At 57.8% G+C, this 16,633-nt stretch overlaps 1 protein-coding gene across 1 annotated transcript; it reads left to right on the forward strand.

The window, feature by feature from the left end:
* Window positions 1-128: 128 nt before the first annotated feature.
* Window positions 129-16,419, forward strand: BATF (basic leucine zipper ATF-like transcription factor). The gene is made up of 3 exons (XM_083839756.1): window positions 129-11,181; window positions 12,814-12,918; window positions 15,793-16,419. The coding sequence occupies exons 1-3, from the start codon at window positions 11,116-11,118 to the stop codon at window positions 16,000-16,002; spliced, it is 381 nt and encodes a 126-aa protein (XP_083695882.1). The 5' UTR covers window positions 129-11,115; the 3' UTR covers window positions 16,003-16,419.
* The last annotated feature ends 214 nt before the right edge of the window (window positions 16,420-16,633 follow it).

The following is a 16,633-nucleotide window of genomic DNA, read 5'->3' on the forward strand; positions in this document are numbered from 1 at the left end:
CTGTGCTTTGTCTGGGCCAGGCCGTGGTGGGCTCTGACTGGAGCTTGGCATCGTGGCAGCAGCTGCTGGGTTTCTGGCTGTGCTGCGTGTCCTCTGGCTGACCAGGACTGGGAAGATGGTTCCAGGACCGTCTTGCTGCCTCTCTGTGTTAGTAGAGGAGTTCATCCTGGGGAAGCTGAGAGCCTTGGAGGTGGCTCTGAGCGTTGTCAATCAGGAAGCAGCTCAGTGCTGCACCTAACAGGGCAGGTAGGGCACGACTTGCTGGCTGAAAGCGCGGAGGTGTGAGACACGGGAGGTCACCTTGCCTTTTCCTTCTGGATTCAGCAGGAGTGCAGCAGCTTGAACTCCTCGGAAAGAAGACAAAAGGTAGGGGAGCTGTTGCAATGTCACGGTGGTGGTGATCCCTTTCATGGAAGGAGGTATAAGACCACTGGGCCTCCTCTGGGTCCCAGCCCTGCCCCTGACTGATGTTCTGGGAAAGGTGACCCCTGCCCTGGGCATCAGCCAGTGCCAGGCACAGGGATGTGCAGGTTCAGAAGATAGTCAGCTGGGCAATGTTGAGGTGCTAGGACTAAAGGGGTTGCTGGGATTGAAAGGACATCCCCATGTGTATAACCAAGCCCTGTCCCTACATTGGTGTGTTTCTGAGCCTTACATCCACAGGCAGCGGGAAGGTACCTCAGTGTGGGGTAGGCAGGCCCCGTCTCACACATGGGACACCGCTGGGCCGTGGTGTCTCACATGTCTCATGGGGCAGTGGTGAACCCAGTCATCTCCCAGCCTGGTGTCATACCCAGTGCGGATGAAGTGACTTTGATGCGAACTGTGAGTGAAAGAAGCTTTCAGCATCTGGTACAGATGCACATTCCAGCCAGTAACACTGACGTGGTGGTGGGGACAGGATGAGTTTGCCCTAAATGTGGTAATAGCATGGGAGGAGGTCTTCCCTGAGCATGGCTGCTTCTCAAATGCGTGTTTATCTCTGCAGGCTCCTCTTCTACCCCCTAGCCTCCAGTGATATATTACATTGGTCTTCTGCCTGTCCCACACTGTCTTCCTGGATTTCCCCTCCCTTTCTATAACTTCTGTCTTTGGGACCTCCCAGAATGCTGCCAGCTGCCTTATTTAGTGTGAAATATGTTGGATCTGTCACAGCCAAATTATTGCCATGGGAGGATTTGTTGGCAGAGGTGTGCTAGAGGGCTGTGCAGGGAAGGGATCTGAAACAAAGCTGGTGAAGAAAAGCAGTGTGGGGCCTGGCTCCCGCCGCCTGCTGTGCAGCCCTCGGCAGCCGGACAGCTTTCCTTCCCTGCTTCCTGCTGCCCTGCCGTGGTGGCTCCGACCTGACCCACTTCTTGCTGCTGTCTGGAGCCAGTCTGGATAATTCTGAGGAATGTGGCGCTTCTCATCGAGCTCTGCCGAAAGGATGCAGAGCACTTCCTGGGCCTGCTTCTCTCTTTGGGACTTTATTTCCCTCTGCAGAGTGTACAAGGTAAGGAATTTCCAGACCCCTGCAAGTATCAGTTTCCTCTTTGCTGGTCAGTGGGGCATCGGATGGTCCAGCCACAGGCACCTCATGCTTTTTGCTCTCCTGGACAGCCCGTGTGCTCATCCTCACGTGGAGACCTGCCGTGACGCTCACCCACCCGCCACACACCTTCAGCAGCCCTGGCAGCGCCATGGGTGCAGGCAATGGCCCTCCTCTGGCAAACAGCTACGCTGCAGTAAAACTTCCTGCTATGAAAACAGCTGGCTTCGAAGAGAAATGTAAGATGCCCTTTGAAACCAAGCACACTGAAAGCAGCCAGCAAAGGCAGCAGCAGCGTAGTGGTGGATCCTGGAGCTGGCGGTGGGGCTCTGGATGCTGCTGACAGCTCGGCCATGCCAGGGGGCACAGGGAGAAGCCACCCCCTCAGAGGGGCCGTGGAGGCTGCCGACAGCTAAGGGACTGAATGGAGTCAAAGAAATTTGGGCAGAATCCCTGTCACACCACAAGGAGGTGAGATGAGTGGCTGCTGCACGGGGCTCTGCAGTCCTGCATCAGCTCTTTGGGGGCACAGCTTGAATTATTTATGTTTTTTCTTGTCACCTTTCCCTCATTAGGAACAGAGACCACCAGGGATGCACATGCAGCCCCATCTGTGACTGCACCTCGGAGGAGCCCAGCACTCTCACCAGTGGCTCCGTACCAGCGTGGTGCTCCTGAACCCAAGGCAAAACGGTGGCGATGTCCTCCCACCTGTGTCCCACGGCGCTCTTCGCACAAAGGCCGATGATGTGGGACTTACTTAGAAAACACAAAGGCCACGTCTCAAAGGCCACCCATCCACCCACTTGCAGGGCGGATGGCACCCAGGGCCCTGAGCCAGCGCTGCCAGAGGCCATGGGCCTCCCTCCTGGTGGCCTCTCGGGCGCTGCCACCAGCAGGAGGAGCTGCACGGCCACAGCGCCGCACACCTCCTGCTCCTGGGGGGCCTCGGCCAGGCTGCGAGTGGGCCCACCTTGCCCAGTGCAAGCAGGAGCTGTCCCCAGGGCCCGACCCCAGATTTTGTCTGAAGCCCAGGTGGATGAGCCCGACCACGTTTCCTGCCTCCATCTCCCTGGTGCCCCACGGCAAAGCCTCTCTCGCCTCTTCCCCCTGCCCAAAGGGGAAGGTGAGTGCTGCTCTGACCCAGCGCATCAGGCCTGAGGCAGTGCTGGGGTGATGGGCTGGGGGTCGGTGTGAGTGCTTCGCACCGTCTGCCTGCCTCCCTTCTTCTCCTGGGCAGCAGAACCCCAGTTTCCCCAGTATTGCAAGCCCACCAGCTCCTCACCCCTCCCTCTTGCAACCATCCCAGGACAGTCGAGCAGTCCAAAGCTTGCTCATGGCTCCCTCCCCTTCCTCCTCCTCTCGCCCTCTCCCCATCCCCTGCCCTGGCACCCGTGCCTGCAGGGCTCTCTCCCACCAAGGGCAACCGCCCCACCAGCGCCCCTTGGGCAGAGCAGGCTCGCAGGCCATTACTTTGCAGTTTTTGATAGCATTGCTCTCATCCTGTGTTTGAAAAACTCACCTCCTCTGCCCATCTTGGCAGGACCTGAGGGTCCATGACATGCGGTACATGTTATCAGCTGACCTTTGCCAGTGACCTGCCACTCTCGTTTCATTATGAGCCAAGGCCAGCAGGTATTCACTTATCTTTCTCTCTATTGGCTCTTCTATTCATCTTGCTGGAAAACAACCCCTGAAAATCCCCAGCCTTGATATTTACCAAGAGCCACGGAAACTGCTTTCATGATCAGGGGTGCCAGCGTGCTCTGCGTGGCACCAGCGCAGCCCATGGCTGGCAGCAGGGCCAGCAGCCGGGAAAGGGTCAAGTGCCACCAGGATGGCTGCAGAGCAATGAGAAAACCCTCCTGCTGCTTCTCCAGGTCTGGAAATACTGCCTGGCTCTCCACTGCCTCTGGGCGTTTGTTTGTTTCTTCATCTCTGGCTTCTCCAGGAGCAAGGGGACAGTCCCAGCCCCGCGAGAGGGAGCACCCATGATGTACCAGCCAGGCGCTGCTTCCAGAAGCCTGCGTGGCTCGAAGCAAAAGCACACTTTGTGTCTGTGTGACAGCGAGGTTTCGCTGCCGCCTGTCACGTCTCAGATGAAGCTTCAGGAACGGATCCTTTGCCAGTAACCACCACCTTGCGCTGATGTTATCTAGTTTCTGCAGAATGAACTTGCTGAGTTGTCATCTGTGGCGCTGTCAGGGGAAGTCCTGACTCCTGACGCTGCAGTTCCTGTGGCTGCTCCGCCAGCACCCCAATTCCAGCAGCACCTCCCAGGCCAGGCAGATCCGCTGGAAATCTGCTGGAGCAGGTGAGGCCAGGGGCAGCGAGGCTTTGGCGCAGGCCCGTGGGCTCCCAGAGCTGGTGGAGCCTCTGGGTAGGCTAACGCCAGCTGCCTGGTTGCTGCCGACATCTCGCTGTGAGGTGCTGTTGAATGCTGTAGGCCAGCGAGCTTGTGCAGGAGCGAGTCTGTGGGCATCAGCGGGTGCCTCGCAGTGTGTGGATGAGGGGTCCTGCAACACAGGCAAGCCCTGTGGGTGCCAGGCAGAGTCACTGACATGATTACGTAGTCACCTACAGAGTGAGGCATCCCTCTTCTTCGGTGAAGGCCTTCCCTGTTACCGAAGTGACCCAAAGCGTGCATCACTTCTAGCCCACAGCTGTTGCATGTGTCTGAATGAGCCAAGGTGCCAAGTTCTGCAGCAGTGGTTTAAATGTGGGTTAAATGTGGCTTCAAGCCACACTGCCAGCTCGCCGGCTGATGTGCATGGGACTTTAGGAGCAGCACTGGGTACTACCATGCTGGGCCTGGCCACCTGGGATGCACCACGGGCACATCTCTCTGCCCAAAGGCCTCCACGTGCTGGGGCTGCTCCGTGGCTGGGGACTGGTGGCTTGTAGCTCAGTGAGAGCATGAAAGGATGCCAGCCTGTGCTCCAAACTCAGTGGATGCCCACCCAGCTGCACGGCAGTGGGGAAAGAGGAAAGGTACCTGAAGAACGGGATGGAAGAGCACATGTGCCATTTTATAATGCTAGTGTAGATGGCTGTGGGACACCTCGCCTCGGGTGCTGCGTTTGCTTCTGGTTGCCCTGCTGCGAAAACGGGAGACCTCCAAAGATGGGTGCTGACCTAAATCAGGGGTGTAGGGAAATTTCCCTATGCGGAGACTAAAAGTCCCAGCAGTTTAGAGTGGAAACTAGTGAAATGCCGTGTGATAGAGATGTACAGAGCAATGCCTGGCTTAGAGATAAGTCTGTTCCTCTGTTCACCCCCTCACAAGATGTTCAAAGAAATGGAAAGACAACTCATTTCAAGCTGGCAAACTGACACGCTTCTTACAGAGCAACGAACTGCTTTGCACAGGTGGACAAGGTGCCTGCCGGCCAGCCATTGCAGAGGGCTCACGAAGGATAACGTGCTCATGGAAAACAAGGATGCCCACAGCTCAGGTCAAAGGCTTTGACTAAAAAAAATTGGAAAATGGCATGGCTCTTGGAATGGCATGGCTTTGGGATTCAGGGGAAGGTGGTTCTGCCTTTTCCTGTCCCCTCTTTGAGGCCACAGTTGGGGTTGTTGGGGGCATCAAGGGCCCCTCGTGCCAGGGACTCATGACACCACTGCAGGCAGGGCTGAGGCTGCGGCCCCACTCCCTCGTCCCACCTCCCAGGCACTGCTGGGGACGAGGCCCTGAGAAATGGGGGCAGAGAGGGAGAAGTGGCGTATCCGGCCCCTAAGCCAAAAGCAGAGCAGCTACTGTTGGGACGGGAGCAGGCTATGAGCAGTTGTGCCATTTCATCAGCTTCTGCTGAGAGGGGTGGCTTGAGTCTATCTGCAGGGACATGCCCTAGGGAAGTTGAGCCCAGTCCTTGGGAGGGCTGGACATATCTTATGGTGACGGGTGGCGCTGACGAACGCTTTTCTCCAAATAGAGTCATGCAGCAGCCAAGTAATACACTCAAGAGCCATGCATTAATTTGGGAGATGAGCCATGCATTCACCCCTCTGCCCCCACACCACGGGGCATGGCAGCAGCAGACACCCCTTAGGTTGCAGCCATCCCACGGGAGCAAAACATTGGCTATTTGGTCTCTGTGGCTGGACGTGCTGTAGCACCAGCACAGGTCCAAGTTGAGGTCCTGCTGCCACGGCGGTGGGGAAGGCCTGCTGGCCTCGCGTGGCCTGGAAACACACGAAGGAAGCTGGGGCTGCGGCCCCCTGCCAGCACCGGTAAGCGTGCCCATGGGTGGATCAGCCATTCTGGTTAAACGGGTCACTGCCCTTCCTCTTTGGGCCTTCCCCATCATCGCCAAACGAGACTGCCACCGAGATGAGTCAAACCGTCAGACAACATCTGCGGCCCCGCGCACGCCGCGTCCATGCGCTTGGATAGTTCTGCCGGTGGGCTCGGCCCTGCGCGGCGGAAGCAGAGAAGCCCTGCTCTACCAGCGGCATCTGCATGTGAGGCCTTTCGGAGCCCCCAGGGCACGCTCATCCAGCCAGGCTGGGCAGTCAGGCCCATTCCCAGCCAGAAATGGACCAGGGCCTGTGAAGGAGGCCACGGGAGAATGTTCAGCCTTGTTTTGTCAGCACTCTGCCAGGGTTTGGGATCTGCAGACCTGGAGAGTCAGGTACGCGTACATCTGAGCTTGCTCCTGAGCAAGTCCTTGCCAGGAACTGATTAGAGGTTGCTCAATTAATTACCCAACCCGATGGTATGTACAGGATGGCAGACTGTGGCTGACCCCCTCAGCAGCCTGGGGCGAACACCAATTATCTCTATCTTGAGCCTGAGGCTCTGCCAGCGGCATTCCCCTCTCCACTAGGGAACACATTCGGAGTTTTCTTTCTATGGTTTGCTCCTTTTGACACATAGACAGTGACACACCAGAAGAGTACTAATGACGTTTAAAAAAATAATAATCATGAAAGTGGCATAGATGAGTACTGAGGAGCTAGAAATTGCCAGAAATGGCTTTGCCTGGGCAACCTAGTGTCAGATATCTTGCACATACGATCACCTCCTGCTTTTTGCCTTGGATGGCCACCTCTTCATCACCCAGGCTGGACCGCAGCCGGAGGGAACGAAGAGCTGGCCCACTGGGCTGCCTCCTTTCTTACCAGGGCCGGAAAGCTGCTACCAGGCAAGAAAGCAAGGGCCTGCGGAAAGAAAGAAGGTTTCCTGGGCAGGCCCTTAGTGCCTCCCTGGAGAGCCGCGTCTGCCTCAGAGTAACTCGGTGAGCTGCACAAGCAAGTCTTTCACAGGAGCAGCCACTTGTTCCTCATTTGCCAGGTCTGGGTTACAGAAGAGCTAAAAGGTTGCACCTGCAGTCGCAGACATTGGGAGCTGGGGGTTGGTTAAATGAATTACTGTATAAAGCCCAAAACACTGAAGAATTAGATTCTAGTTGGTTAAAACTGTGTGTCTAAAATTAAAGAGTACTAATGACCTAAATCCCTCTTTGTCTTGTGTTTCACAGTGGTGAAACAGGGATAGCTCTACCCCCTCACCTGGAAAGGTGGCTGAGAAAACAACTTCATTCACAGTGCTGAGGCACTCAGATGCTGGAGTGATGGACCCTAGAAGGGGTCTGCGGAGAAAGCGAAAAGCAGGATGCTGAAGCAGGATCTGACCACAGGACAGTGATAAAGGTAATGTAGCAATGCCAGGGAAGGAACCTTTGTGGATCATGCAGTTGTGGAGCCCAGCATGATATAAAAAGCCCCGGGGATGGAGAGAAGCTTTCCCGCCAGCTGCGGAAGCCTCCCATGGTGCAGAGAGGACCAACGTGTGCTACCAGAAGGGGATGCAGCAGGATCTTGTCTGCTAGAAGAGCAAGGACTTCATTCAGCACCACCATTCACTCCTCGTCTCTTATCAGTACTGTATCCTACACAAGAGTCTTTGAGCACGTATGGGGAATGATATGCAAATTGTTGCGATTGTCCAAATATTGTCAGAAAGTATTTGCATAAAATGTTACACACGAAGCAGAAGCAACCTCGGTGGTTTACAGGAGGCTGAAGTTGACAGCTTCTTTAGGCTGGATTTTTAAATAGCACTATTCACTAAATGTTCATGCAAAAAAGGTGAGTGAGAGGGACGAGGTGAGATGCAGTTTGAACGCTGCTGCTGAAGCCTGCAGCAGGTGGGAGGGCTGGAGCGGTAGGTTTATGGGGAAGCTGCAGCTGCAGCTTTCTCTCCTGTGTGCACAGGCAGGATGCAGGGACTGGCTGCAGTTAAGGGCTGATTCTGCTCTCTTACCAGCTTTATTATTATTATTTTTAATAGGTCTCCTTATTTAAACTCTGGAAATGTCTCTCTAGCCCATCGTACAGAGGCAGGATTAAACCTGGACCCTTTCTGACAGAGGTTTTTTCCTTGCTAATTCACGCAAAGGGGACAGAATAACTTTCCTGAACAGCCCTTCCCAACCCTAACCTATTTCAAACCTCTGACCTGAATCTTCCTCGCTGCTGTTGAAGCCCGATGTGGCTGCACAGAAAACAGCTGACCACTCTTTCCATTACAACATATCAAAGACGGCTCCTTCCTCCCCCGCCCCCTGCCCGCCCCCAAGACTTCTCTTTTCTAGGCTAAACAGACCCAACGTCTTCACTCCTTCCTCTTAGCACAGGATTTCGGTGTGTTCACCCCTTGTATTGTTTTCCTCTGGGCTTTTCTGCTCCAGGGCTTGGGAGGAGCCGTCGCCCCCTCGCATCCTGCACCCCCAGATGCGATCTGTGATGCTCTGCAACCCCCGGATATTTCCCTGCCATTCTGCTGCCTGGCCGGTTATTCCCCAGTTCTTCTACATACACCTCGTGTCACTTTGCATTTGCATTTGTTCTTGCTGAACTGCACCTTGCTGCTGCCAAACCATTTCTCCGGCATTCGAGGTCGTGCACTCTGGCCTGGCATCGCCTGCACACCCTGAGATCCCTTGGGATCCCTTCGGCAGGGTCCGCTGCTGTTCACAAGGGACCGATGCAGAACTGGGTGGCCCTTCCCTTCCCCTAAACTCCTCTGAGAATTATCCCTGCTCTGTAGATCTGCTGCCACGGCAGTGACCTAACCCTTATAAGCTTTTCCAGTGCTGCTGATAACGATTTCACAGCTGCTGCGATTACGATCAAGAAACCTCAATGATCCCAGAGAGAAAGTCAGGGGATGCTATTCACAGTGTACATTTAGTCGCCTAAATGAGGCTCGGGGATTAGGACTCTGGCTCCTGAGCCGCCCCCACCAGCAGGGCAGAGCCTGGGCTGGGACAGCAGACTATCAGCTGGGATTTCTCCATCAGCCCCAGGCTGTCCATAAAAGCCCAGCTAAGAGCGGGCTGTGGCACAGCTCCAGACCTTCCTCTTGCGGATCAAACAGGCTTTCCCTGCAGAAAAGTCGGGGCCAGCTTTGTGCAGGCTGCCCACCTGGACACCCAGCTTCCCGGGGCCGTGTCCTGCTGACGCTGCCTGCTGTCACCTCTCTGCCGCTGGGACTGCTAGATGCCAGAGGAGGGGATTAAGCTTATTTGCCCAACGATGGAACAAGGACATTTCTCCTCGAGGAAGGAGCTCCCTCCATCCTGCCCTGAGCAACAACAGCTTGTAGAGCCCTTGAGGAGGGCTCGAAGAAGCCGCTGATGCCCGAGCGGTGGTGGCTGGGAGCCGAGGCGGTCCGTGAGGTCTGCTCAGCGCCGGAGGAGCATGGGTTTCCTCGGGACAGCGGGAATCCAACGGTCTGCTTCCTGGAAAGGAAGTGCCGTGTGGGGTTGCAGGGTTCAGAGGAAGTGTAGCGATGCAGCGAGCAGATGGATGGTTCAATGGTTCAGCTGCCAGCCAGCAGCTTGGCAGCCCCGAATTCACTGCCCTGCTCACCCCTCTTCTCACCAGCACCCTGCGTTGCCCCGCTCCTGGGCTCTGAGGAGCTCTGGGAGAGGCAGCACGGCAGGGAGCGGGGTCCTGCTGGGCAAGCAAAGCCCACGTTTGCAAGCAGGGGCTGTGCCTCTGCACCAGGGGGGGGTGGATCCCAGCATTTCCCTGCAGCACACTGAGAGAAAAATCCTTCGGGGCTGTGAGATGTTCAGGTAATAGGGCCAAGGGTAGTGCATCGGTGCCACAGGGCGTTTCTGAAGCAGGACATGGGCATAGCTAAAGCCGAGCGGTTGTGCCCCTGGAGCTAGGCCAGGTGGCTTCCCCGAACCACTGAGGGTGGTGAGGCACTGGCACAGGCTGCCCAGAGCAGCTGCGGCTGCCCCATCCCTGGAGGAGCTCAAGGCCAGGCTGGATGGGGCCTTGGGCAACCTGGTCTCGTGGGAGGTGTCCCTGCCCATGGCAGGGGGTTGGAGCTGGATGGGCTTTAAGGTCCCTCCCAACCCAAACCACTCTGTGCTTCTAAACTGTGGGCTGCTGGGGCTGGAGGCACAGCAGCGGGCTGGGCAGCAGTTTGGGCTGTAGCATTCCTGGTCAGAAAGTGGGAGGAACTCAACTGAAACACCAGTAAGTGGGAACTGGGAATCGCTGCTTTCCGCAGCGGCGAGTTACCGCCGTTACAGACCAGGGGAGAAATAAGGCGCCGTGCCCCAGGCTGAGTGCCCGCAGCGTGTTTCCATCTTCCCATAGTCCTGTCCGCCTTGCGCTGCCTGCTGTGATAGAGGGGGCTAGAGGAGGACAGGAGGGAACCAGACCCGTACACGACAGGCTCGTGGAGTACGGGCATGCTCATACTGAGGTGTGGAGTGAGAACTATGTCTCAGGCTTAGCTGCTGGCCCCACAGGGCCGTTACACTCCTCCCAAAAACGGCCCAAACGTTCTTCCATCCCAAGCCTTTCTTCTTAGGTGGGCCTTGATCACCGCGCACACACAAGCCACTGGTGCCTGCTGAGGGTGCTGGTCTCCTCCTGGGACCTGCTGGGGGTGGTGGGACGGGGCGGGTGGGCTGCAGGATGGGGAAGGCTGCCCAGGGACTTCCCGAAGGGGCCGGGGTGGCGCTGGACCAGCCGGGGCGCACTGTTCCTCCTGCCCCTGGAGTTTCTGGGGCTCCCGGCACCACCTCCTCCGCGCTGCCCTCCTTTGAGGGTCCCACTTTCCCAGCCAGGGCCGGGGCTTTTCTTCCCTTTACATCTCTGCTGTTTGTCTCGGAGAAAACCCATCTCGCTGTTTTTCTACCGCTTGAAGGTGTTTTTCGGGGGTTTTTCAGGCTATTTTGAAGCTCGTTTTTCCCAGATGTGCTTTTTTTTCTGCCTTTTTTTTTTTTTCTTCTTCTTCTTCTTCTGTAACTTTTCTTCTTCGCCTTAAAGTTTCCGGCCACGTGACTTTCAGCTTACATCCCCTAGGTTCTGAGAAACCACAGGAGGCCTGAGACCTAAAGGGAAGGTGCAGAGCTCTGAGCGGAGAGCAGAGAAAGTAGCAGAGCGCGGGGCAGGAGGACAGCGTGCCTCCGGGACGGGCTCGCACAGGGAGGCCAGCGAGCATCCCAGGGCAGGCAGAGGAGGACAGGGGACAAAGCAAGGGGGAAAGAGAGAAGCCGGGCACACCGTGAGCATAAAGGAAGCTGAAGAGGCCCTGGGAGCCAGAGACGGGAGCCATGCCCCACAGCTCCGACAGCAGCGACTCCAGCAGCTCCAGCCAGTCTCCCCCTCCCAGCAAGCAGGTAAGCAGGGAGCCTTCCCCAGCTCTCCCCTGCTGGCCTCCAGGGAGGGCAGGTGGCCCTGGGTGGCCGGGAGGAAGTGTACCAGCCCCGGCATCTGCACCGTGAGCTGTGGTGGGGCTTTCTAGGAACGGCGGCGGGGAGAGCGGGATGCGGGGCTGAGCCGGGAGCAGCGCCCGCCGAGCGGAGAGGGAGCCCCGAGAGCTGGGGCTGGGCCAAGGACAAGACGAGGGGGTGCTGGGACCCCTGGGCACCGTGGGCCCTGTGCTGGGTGCTGGGCGGGAGGCGGTGAGCAGGGTGCTGGTGCTCTGGGGAGTCTGGCCTCGCTGGAGCAGGTGGCACTGGGGGACCTGCCTGCTTCCCCCTGCCCCGCACAGCGCTCAGGGACCGGGCAAAGCCCCGCTGCTAACAGAACTTCCATCGCCTTTTCTGGCTCAGCTTTATTATAGCGATCGTTTGCCATCTGCCTAGGGCTGACACCACGAGCACCTACCCAAGACTTTGCTCAGGAATCTCAGGGATGATCAGGGCAGGTGCTTTGGGGCTTGCAGCCCGCGATGGGGATGCCTCCTGGTGGAGAAGGGGATGGAGCACAGAGGCTGCTAAGGGCTAGGGACCGGGCTTGGTGCAGGACTTGGGAGCTGCTGCAGCTGAGGAGCTGGCAGGGCAATGAAGGCAAGGATAAAACGGTTAAGTTCAAAGAAGAGAAAAGATCTTGGGCGGGGTGGAGGGGGGGAGAGGATGTGGACAGACTGATGGGCTGGGAAGATAAATTTTGTGGCTGAGTTTCGTAGTCCTGTGGGGGAGCAGTGATGTGAATGTTAGAGAGTCCACAAAAGAGGCAGTACCATATGAAAATAGAAGATGAAAGAGTCTGTATGACGGTTTTAACTGTCAGAAGGCAGCAGCAGGACCAGATCTGAGCAGAGAAGGGCTGCTGCACGGAGCTCGTGACCTGGCGCCGGGAAACCCAGCTCCCCTCTGCCCGAGGGGCTTGGAAGCGCTGCAGGCATTGCTGCCGAGGGGCTGCAGAAAAGAGCAAGCACAGAGACAGGAGAGCTGGAGCGAAGGAGAGCTGGGGAAAAGGCAAAAGCTTGGAGCCTGCCTAGTTAAACATGCAGTGTCTTAGGGAGCCGCGCCACGCCGTAAGGGTCTGCAAAACCCTTAAAGTAAAGGCTGAGGGAGAAGGGTGATGGAGAGGGGTTGGGACCTGCAGGGATGGAAGGAGGAAAGCACAGGCTGAATCTGGAAAGATGCTTTAGCCAAGAGCTGGAAGGACTGCAGTGCCATATCCCTGCAGGGAGGCGGGGAACAAAAAGGTTTTCTGGGCAAGGAATTCAAATTGTCTCTCTTCTGGAGAGAGGTCCCTCAAGCCACATCCCAGGCCAGTGTCTTGGTTGAAGGGACAGTGGTCATCAAACAGCTGTGCCAGGAAGGTTAGGGGATCAGCTTTGCCCCTCCTGGCATCTGGGATGCCAAGAGCTTCACATGTCCCTGGGGCAGGGCTTTAGCTGGGGATGTGTCCCATGTCCTGTGCTTCAACAATGTTACCTGCTGTGTCCCCTTCCCCTCCTCCTGCCCAGCAGGAGCGGGGAGAGAACGTCGCACTCATTCCCATGCCTCGTGTTTCCCTAGGACTCTTCTGATGACATGAGGAAAGTCCAGAGGAGGGAGAAGAACCGCATTGCTGCCCAGAAGAGCCGCCTGCGGCAGACCCAGAAAGCAGACACACTGCACTTGGTGAGCGCTCCTGTCCTTCCCCGTCCCCGGCGCTGAGGGCTCACACCGGGCACAACATGCTTTCACCCTGGGGACTTGGAGAAGTGCTCAGCGCGGGCAGGAACAGGGGGGCCAGGGCAGGATGTTGGCGGCAGCGCCGTCGCTGAGAGCACACAGCCCCAGCGTGGGCAGGTTTTCTCCCCCCAGATGCCTGGGCACAGTCCTCCTTCAGCAGGTCCAGAGCGAAATCCTCCCGTTCATCCACCCGATGTCACAGTGACTCGTCCTGTGTCACTGGTACCGTTCCCCCCATCCCCATGGGTGTCCTCTCTGGCAGACACAGGTCTGCTGCCAGGATTCATGCCTGGCAGGTCCTGTCGTCACCACCCGTCAGAAAGGGGGATTGCCGCCGAAGTCCTCAGTTTAGCAGGCGGTTTAGTATCAATAACAAGACTAATCTCTCAGTCTGACATTACCAATTTCCTCTCCAAACCTCTCCCGACTGGCTCAGCCAGAAGCTCTTCAAACATTTGGGCTCACCCGGGCTGGCGCTCACTGCGTTTGTGCTTCATGCCATCACCCACACAGCAATGCCATAGTGCACAGGGACGCCCTTCTGAGACGGTGGCACTTTGTGTCCCTTGGTATGGAGGAAGGTGCAGTGCAGAGCTGAACGCGCATTGCCCCGATCTGTTTTCTGAGGCACCACACCGCGTAGATAAATAAACATTAATCATTTTGTAATATTTAAAATGTCCCTGTGGCAGGACTTGCATCCCTTCCTACATCTGAGCACTGTGCAGTACCTGGGGGCTGTTCCTCTTGCACGGCATGGATTTTCCCTGCTGCGGTTTCACCCCCACTATCCTATTCTCCTCCTGTGGCACCACGGTAACCCTGGTGGCTGTTCCCAGCGTGAAGGATTAGGAGGCTGCATTTCGGGAGGGATGGCCACTTCTTGCTCTGTGTGTGCGCGGGCAGTGTCAGGGCACAGGGCCGGGCACTTTGCACTTTGCTAGGTGCAATCCCGTGCGTTTTGGGCCGTTGGTGAGCAGGATGCAGAACGTGCAGCCTGCAGTGGGCAGAGACCGTTTGCATCCCTGCACAGGGCTTGGCTGCCCCTTGAAATGTGACAGTCAGGCTGGTGTTCAGAAAAACATCCTTTGACTTAGCAGTCTTCGTATTCCCCAAATCCCCATTTTCGGGATGGATTCTTGAGAAGTTGGCCCTGAGCTTTCCCCTTACATCGTGCCCTCACTCCATGCTCGCAGGTGGGTTTACAGCTGAGATTTCACTCTTTCCTGAGCAGCTGCTGGTCATGCTAGAGCAGGCACGGCTCTGGGCTGACTGTTAGCAGCGATGGCTCTGGGAGACCGTGCCTGAGAGGGATGGAGGGAGACCCTTTCCTTGGGGCTGGTGCTCTGTCCAAGGCCGTCCTAGAGCTGGATATGGGCTCGTCTTCCCTCAGGAAAATCCTGACTTGCTGTGTACCAATAACTGAGCCACTCTTCTCAGGGCAGACAACAAACCACTTTGTCATGAGCTAAGAGGTGCTCAGATGCCACCAACAGCACAGACTCCTTCCTTCCCCAGGGGCGGGAGGCAGGGACACCACTGCAGAAGCACCGTGGGCCGTGCCTCTCTGGTGCAGTCCTGCCCGGAAGAGCCTGGGCTGTGGTGGTTCTGCAGGAGCCAGCATCTCCGCCTGCCCAGGGCTCCCAGCTTGTGTTTTGAGGGGAATGAGTCAGCGGGAGGCTGGGGCTCCTGGCCCCCGGGTGATTCCCGTCAGCTCCCACGTTTGACGTCAGTCATGATTTCCAAAGCATTTTGTCACGTCCCAGAGATGCTCGTTTGGTGCTGTAGCCGCATTTTACCCTGTGCATAGAGAGCACGAACCTCCAAAAGCCAGCATGACGGTGGAGGGGCAACAGCTTTGCTTTGCCAGGGACCTGGTGCAGCTCTCCAGGGCCTCGGAGCCCTGGGTCCTGCTTTTGGTTGAATTTGTGGAGCCCAACACTGAGTCTTCCCTGTCTCCTTTGGTCCTGCCCGCCCCACGGCTGCCGGTGCCTGGGATGCTCCAGCCTGGAGCCAGCTGCCTCTGGGTAGCGAAGGCTGTGATTTGCTCCTCGAGGCAGGGCCGAGCATCACCATTAGGCCCTTTGTTGTTATCCTCATTAACAGCAGCAATACTTCGGTTCTTCTCAGGCCTCGGTTTCTCTTTTCTTCTGACTCAAGCGTCTCCCCCTCCTCCCCGCCGGGCCGCTGGTTTCCCCGGCTGCTAGCAGGAAGCAGTGAGTCTTTTCTTTCCAGGGCAATGACAGGTTTCCTGTGGCAGGTGGTTTTCTGGTTAAAGACGGCGGTTATTCAGCGCGCCCTCCCCCCGGCCGGGCGGCCCGGGAAGCGGACGACGGCGTGCGTGTGCGTGAGAGGGAGCGAGAAAGCCTGGGCGGGCGCACACCCCAGTCACTTCTCGTAAGCCGGGGCCGGGGAGTGCGGCGGGGCCGCCAGCATCGCGCCTGCACCCGCGCCCGCACCCGGCCGGCTGGAGGAGGGGGGTTTGCCCAGCCGCTGCTCGGGGTAGAATTTGCCGGAAACTTGTCATTTTGGAAACTGCTGGGCCGAGAGGTGCGGGTGCGGGACCCCAGCCCCGGCACGGCCACCTCCTCCGCCTGCTCCCGTCCTGCTGGTGGGGTGCTGGTGGGCGCCTCCTGCAAGGAGATGGGGGGTCAGGGAGGGCTGCGGCTCGCGATGCTGCCGTGTGTTCTGATGTGGGGCAGCTCCTACAACCCCCACGCACAATATCCGGGTACCACACTGCACCCCAGGGCCTCCCTGCTCCCTCCATCCCCACCCATGCCTGTAGCTGAGGAAGCCCCGCCGTTTTTGTCTCCCCAGGAGAGCGAAGACCTGGAGAGGCAGAACGCGGCCCTGCGCCGGGAGATCCGGCAGCTGACGGAGGAGATGAAGCACTTCACCTCGGTGCTGAGCTCCCACGAACCGCTCTGCTCCATCCTGGCGTCGCCCCCGCCGCCGCCCCCAGAGGTGCTTTACGCCACACACTCCTTCCACCAGCCCCACATCAGCTCCCCGCGCTTCCAGCACTGAGCCAGCCGGTGGGGCGGCCAAGAAGCAACCTCGCGGGGCTCGCTTTTCCATCCGGAGAGGGACAGACAGACAGACGGCCCTTCTCACAGTGTGTACTCTGAGTGACTTTGTCCAAGACTTGTTCCCCGTGCAGAAATGGCAGGGCCACCAGGAGGCATCTTCGGGCAGTTTCCAGCTTGGATCCTGGGAAGAGGAGCGTTCGCAAAAGGGCACCAACCCCTTCCCTGGTGCTTGCTTGGGGACTCCGCGGGAGCGTGGGCACGGGCAGCCCCCGTGCGAGCGGCTGGCTGCGGCGTGCGGCGGCGGGAGCTCCGGGCAGAGGAACGGAAGCAGGGGCGGAGGGGAACGTTGGGGGCCATAGAGTACCAGGGCAAAACTGGTTTATTTTTGTAAAATAAAGAATGAAAATGCTTTGCGCTTTGTTTCTCAAAACAGGATGAGCCGCTCCGAAGGCCCTGCGTGGCACAGCGGGATCGGGGCGGTGGCAGGGGAGAGCGTGGAGTTCAGCCCCATGTCTGCTGACGTCTCATCCGTCTCATTTCCGAGGAGCAGGGGCCTGTGGGGTGGCCTGTGGGCTGCACAAGCAGCGCAGCCGGGAAGGAGCACGGCAGTATGGAGGGGGGCGGTGTCG

This window comes from Anser anser (assembly GCF_964211835.1).
Source record: "Anser anser genome assembly, chromosome: 5".
Taxonomy (NCBI): domain Eukaryota; kingdom Metazoa; phylum Chordata; class Aves; order Anseriformes; family Anatidae; genus Anser; species Anser anser.

Excerpts from the sequence above, each read along its gene's own strand:
- BATF (XM_083839756.1), top strand. The coding sequence starts at position 11,116 with ATGCCCCACAGCTCCGACAGCAGCGACTCCAGCAGCTCCAGCCAGTCT. Across the intron at positions 11,182-12,813 it reads CTCCCCCTCCCAGCAAGCAG|GACTCTTCTGATGACATGAG; the intron begins GTAAGCAGGGAG and ends GTGTTTCCCTAG. Across the intron at positions 12,919-15,792 it reads AAGCAGACACACTGCACTTG|GAGAGCGAAGACCTGGAGAG; the intron begins GTGAGCGCTCCT and ends TTGTCTCCCCAG.